The 5,419-nt window shown below is 46.0% G+C and overlaps 1 protein-coding gene across 5 annotated transcripts in view; it reads right to left on the reverse strand.

Annotated features, from left to right (window-relative positions):
* Positions 1-359: 359 nt before the first annotated feature.
* auts2a (activator of transcription and developmental regulator AUTS2 a) overlaps positions 360-5,419 on the reverse strand; it is a 309,983-nt gene continuing 304,923 nt past the window's right edge. For 4 of the 5 annotated variants that reach the window (XM_068721154.1, XM_068721151.1, XM_068721155.1 and 1 more), the window contains 5 exons: positions 5,032-5,173; positions 3,886-3,966; positions 3,705-3,788; positions 3,191-3,443; positions 360-2,975 (listed from right to left, as the gene is read on the reverse strand). In XM_068721154.1, coding sequence (XP_068577255.1) covers positions 1,733-2,975; positions 3,191-3,443; positions 3,705-3,788; positions 3,886-3,966; positions 5,032-5,173 — 1,803 coding nt within the window. In that variant the 3' untranslated portion in view covers positions 360-1,732. The remainder of the gene's footprint in view (positions 2,976-3,190; positions 3,444-3,704; positions 3,789-3,885; positions 3,967-5,031; positions 5,174-5,419) is intronic. The other variant, XM_068721152.1, reaches the window with a different exon arrangement.

Below are 5,419 nucleotides of genomic sequence, written 5' to 3' on the forward strand. Positions count from 1 at the left end.
TTCCGCGGTTTTAAACGTTACCAAACAATTTTCTAGTAAATCGGCACCTATTGGTGCAGCAGAGATGTGAGGAACGAGACATGCTTCATCTTCTGGCTCTTCAGACGAAACAAAACATGATTAGAAGTGACTATCAAGAGACAAAATCATTACTTTGTAACTCCATAATCAGCAGCACTCTTAAATAAATACATCCTTATGATGCAAGTGAGAGTAGTACCCAAGGTAGTTTATCCTCCATGGGGGTCTGATGCAGTAAGTCATTAACTGTGGAAGTGTCAAAAAAGAAAGATAGCCCGTTTACTCACCTCAGTAGGAATAAAAGCCCCATAGACAGAGTTAGTACACATTTTTTAATAACATGGCACAATTTACATAACACAAGTTTAAGGAGCATGCTGAAGATTCAGTCGCTTCATTTTTTTTCATTTTTGTACATGATCTAGAAAGACTTCACTTTTTTCCCTGTACATGGTTAACAGCCAAAAAAAATTTCTCATTTAACAATCTTTTTGCAATACGCATCGACTAACCACTATGGCTCCGGTGGACATTTTTATGTTGGATTAAAAAACACTGCACAACATGATATCACAGAGTTTGAAGCGCACACCTAAACCTTCAGTGGACTACTAAAATAGATCTCTGCTCATTAGAAACAAACTGTCCATAGTTTAGACTTGCTTTTTTGTCTTTTGATTTTGTAGGTACAACAACTCAGGAAAGCACTTTAATACACTGTTTGACCAACAGAACCTATTTCCAAAACATGTACTTTACACTCCTTCAGTAGGGCGAATGTGCTGCCATGGTGGTAAATGTGCTGCATTCTCCCCAGAACAAGACTGGTCGTAACTGAGAGAAGGAAGAGTGGGAAAAAAGAGTTGACATTTGTGCTGCTGTCTTTTTTACATTAAAAATCTTTTCATCGTTTTCGTATCAGTTTTTTTGGATTGTCAAGTACATTTGATCATATTTGAGAGAGAATACTTCTCAAGACATAACTTTTGTTTAATCCAAATTGCGACGTACAACATCTGCGTGGATCGGTTAAAGCTTGTGTCAGTTTGCGTGGACCCCAGTGTGTCTCTGAGTTGTGGAGAGAATACAGCGGTTTGTCTGTTATTGTTACACAGTCAGTGGTGAGAAGGCCAGTTTTCAGAAAGGGAGCCGAGACATTTGTTGCATAGTTGAACATGGGGTCTCTGGTACAATGCTAATCAGCTGCGTCAACTGAAAAAAGAAAAGGAAAATAGCAAAAAGCACATTCTGAATCACTGCTGTAATACTCGTCTATTTACATGTGTTCAAAGTAAAGCTTTCAAAACATCCGTTTGCATATTTGTACCATGATTTTGAATCCATACAGAGTGAGCACAGCAATTGTACACATTATCTACACACTTTGCTGTCTGTCAGTGATAAAGTACCTGTACATTCCAAAACTGCTCACTCTCACCCCGCGTCACTTCGCCATACAGGAGAAAGAATGCACACAAAAAGCTGGAGCAAACCGGAAGAAAAATCTTTGAAAAATCTTTTTTTTTTTGTTCCATGATTATTGTCTCTTTGTAGTTTTATACAAAAACAATTCATTGTGAGGGCATTTCTCTGGCTCCCATAAGTTATTCACAGCTATGTTACAGTCTTGCTTTGCCCAAAGCTAAGTGCTTGGTGTGAGTTCAGTGTTGGTGAGGCACAGAGCTGCAGGGTCAGTCTGCCGAGGCTCAGCTCACCGTGCCTCGATGTCTTTGTGAGCCGGTCTGTCTCTGATGTCTGTGGCCAGGGGAGTAGTCCGTCTGGGTGAGCCGGGCCGGGCACCCAGCGTGGGGATGAGAGGGGGCGGGGCACTCAGAGAGGCGGTGGGTGGGGTTTTGTTCAGAATACCGTTCTGATGGGCGGTGGCAGCAGCCGCCGCTGCAGCCGCCGCTGCAGCCGAGGGACTCACCCTGGAGTAGTGCATGCCTGGGAGTCCAGGGGCCATGAGGCCCTGGGCCGGGTGTGGCAGGTGTCCGTCAAGGGCAGGATGGTGCATTACGGGGTGGAGGCGCCCGTGCTCATAGTCCTCTCTGAGCATGTTGAGGCGCTCGCGCTCCTCCAAATGGGCACGCTCCTGCTCCCTCCTCTGCTCCAGGGCCAGAGGGTGGATGTGGTCACGATGAAAGTCGTGAGGCTCACGGTCCCTGTAGGAGCGCTCAGCCTCGTAGAGGCGCGGTGCTGCCAGTCGGTGCAGAGGGTCATTCCTTAGCAACAAGTCCCTGGCCAAAGGGTCCCGTCTGTGAATGTCCAGGCCCCTGTAAGGGTCCCTCATTGGGTCCCAGTGGAAGGCAGGGTAAGGGAACCTGTCAGCTCCTGGGATGGGGCTGATACCCATGAAGGGCGCCACCATTCGAGTTCTCTCCAGCCCGCTGATGCTGTTGATGGGGTGAACGCCAGCCATGCTCATGGGCATAGGCATCGAGGAGGGAGGGTGGAGGTTCGGCGTGGAGGGTGCCTGTGTTGGGTGCTCACTTGCCCTCTCTGTGGCTCCATCCTGCTCCTCCTTCCGCTCCTCCTTCACCTTCACCTCGCTGTTCTTCTTCTGGTGCTCATATGGCAGCTCTACCTTTTTCTCCAGGACCTCCCTGCTCAGCCCGCCGTTGGGACGTTCGAGGCTGGTCTGCCGGACGTAGGGCGATGGCGTCCCCCTGTTGGACACTTTGTCCTCTGACACTCGGCCGTCGTGGCTGACAGGCGTGTCCTTGTCGCTGTGCTGGTTGTCTTTGAGCTTATGGTCATCTGTGCCGTTGTCTTTCCAGGAGTCTGAGTGCTCCCTCTCCCTGTCTTTGGCCTTCTCCTTGTCCCTCTGAGGCTCTCCAGAAGCAGGGGGCAGGTGGTTCCTGTGGTGCTCAGGAGGCCGGGTGTGGCTCAGGAGGCTGGTGGAGTTGACAGGGACTGGGGACGGATGGCTTGAATGGCGCTTTTCTACTGAGTCCCTATAAGCATTAAGAAAGTCCCTCTATCAGTAACTTAACAGTAACCAATTTCATAATTGAAATAATAAGCTAAAACATCCAGTATACAAAGAAAAATAAAACATAACTGATCAAACAAAATCCAAATATGTACCTAAACTCCTTTTTATCTACGTATGTTGTTGGGGTGAGGTAACAGGACTTGAGCGAGAGTAGTCACGTTTGGCAACACCCACCTGTCTTTGTCGTCTTTACTGACCAACGAGTCCCGTTTGTCAGAGTCTCGGTCCCTCTCGTGCGAGCTGGCTGAGGCGCTCCTCTCAGAGTCTCCAGGTTTCAGCCAAGGTGGCGGTGTGGGGAAGGAGGGCGGCGTGCGGTGCAGGCGGTTCCACGGCTCCTGGTGGCCGCTGTTGCTGCCGCTGTTGAAGTGCTGCTGTGCGTTGGGGCCATCTTTATGGCCGAACATGGCGTTGGCCGCCGTTAGGGATTCAACACGTGGAAAAACACGGCAGGACGCAAGTTAAATGCGTATCTCGACAATTGCACAGGTGAATATCAATATTTAAATTCTATTCTGCTGATGCTCTTATGTAGCATGAGCAACAATAACTATAAAACTTGAATTACTAGATTGGAAACATTACAACAACAGCAACCATGAAAGCAATATTCCAGCCATAGTGATGTTGGGCAGTAACAGAAAGTAACAGCATGGTAACCAACAGCATCATTCATGAGGTTAAAACTCACTTAGTGCTGGATTGCCCAGTCCCCCGAAGGCCGATGAACTGAGGGTTCCCAGTCCGCCAAACGACGCAGGCCTACCAAAAGGTTCTGGAGGGAGACACCACGTTACCATGAATCCAATCACATCATTTACCTATTTTACCTATTTCAGATCGAGACTGAGAAGAACTAAATTTAAAGGTACCTAAGTGAGATGCTGGGGCGAGGAAGGTTCCAGGATGGTGGGCTGGATGACCGAAAGGACCCGCTGACGGGTGTGTGGGACCTGGAGTGGGAGAGAGGCATCACAGAAACGTCCATCAACCGCTGACTGAGTGAGGATTGTTTGTTAAACTACTGTTTGATACGTATACTTATTTACCTTTTTTAAATCAACTAGAGCCTGACAAACAAACATGAGGCAGTTTAAATATGTTGTCGCCATAACATAGTTTGTCCACTAGAGAGCACTCTAGTGGACTGTTTTTCAACTGTAAAATGTCCAGCTCAGTACATATATTTTTCAACATAAAAGAAAACACATTGAATCTAAATCTAAATGAAAAAAGGGAATATCTGTCATTATATTGTTAGTAGTTATTAGAGTTTTTAGCCATGCCAGTCGTGTGGTCAGAACCGGCCCTGACTAATTTGGTGCCCAAGGAAAGATTTTAACTGAGATTCAAGATTCAAGATGAGGTACCCGAATAAATAATATAGTCATATACTTTCAAACTTTCCCTATTGAATTTAAGGTGGGAGTCACTGTTGTTAACTCTAGCTATTTAATAGCTATTAGGGCGATGCACTGGAATGATGCTGCGGGCAACCCAGAAAATATTACCAAAAAAGGAAACAACAACATAACTTTGTAGCCTTTGAATAGGTCCTATTTCAAAATACTAGTATTAAAATAGTAAAAGAAAAGTGAAAGTAATAATTTCTAAATATTTTTTTCTTCCCCTATTGGGATGAACCTTTGGATGGCGCCTGCATCAGGTGCTTTTGTTAATCTGGTTTCGGTTCACCGATACTGTCAACCGCATCTCATGGAGGGACGGAAGAACCGGAAGAAAGCATGCGACGTCCACTGCAAACTTCCTCCTCAGAACAGAAGATGTGTTTGAAAGCTCCAGACTAAGACTACTAAGTTGACCGCGAGTTAAAAAACGTTTTTGTCAAAGTAAGTATTAATATGTCTATGTCCAATTAGTATTCAGTTAATTAAAAGATAGAAGCACACACATCTGAACTCTGTTACAATATAAGCAACGGACTGCTGCTGTGTGTCAGTGGGCACTGTTGTTGCCATCAATCAATCTTCCTACCCAGACACCTGACACACACTCACCTGCGGCGGAGAAGAGCGTGGCAGGCCGTGCCAAGTCGTTGGGGTGATGGATGGCCCCGAAGAGGCTGGGGCCCGGAGGTCGACTCAAGAAGTCAGGTTTGAGGCCAAAGTCTAGCTTGTGAGGGTCAACCTGCATCTGCTGCTAGAAGACGGCAGATCGACAGAGAGGAACACATGTAAAACCCCTTTAAACTATAATAAAACAACGTATTCTAAAGTAAACTACTGTAAGTCAACAACTAGATAGACACTTTTTGAGGTGGTTGCAGGTAAGGATCGGACGATAGGAAAATGTCATGTCAACATTATCCCGGCCAAAATAAATGCGATCAAAAAACCTTTAAAACTGTCACTAAAACATACTGAAATCTTTATCTTTTTTTATGAA

The sequence above is a fragment of the Cebidichthys violaceus genome, unplaced genomic scaffold (assembly GCF_023349555.1).
Source record: "Cebidichthys violaceus isolate CVI_PGR_0920_01 unplaced genomic scaffold, fCebVio1.0.p SCAF_27, whole genome shotgun sequence".
Lineage (NCBI taxonomy): Eukaryota > Metazoa > Chordata > Actinopteri > Perciformes > Stichaeidae > Cebidichthys > Cebidichthys violaceus.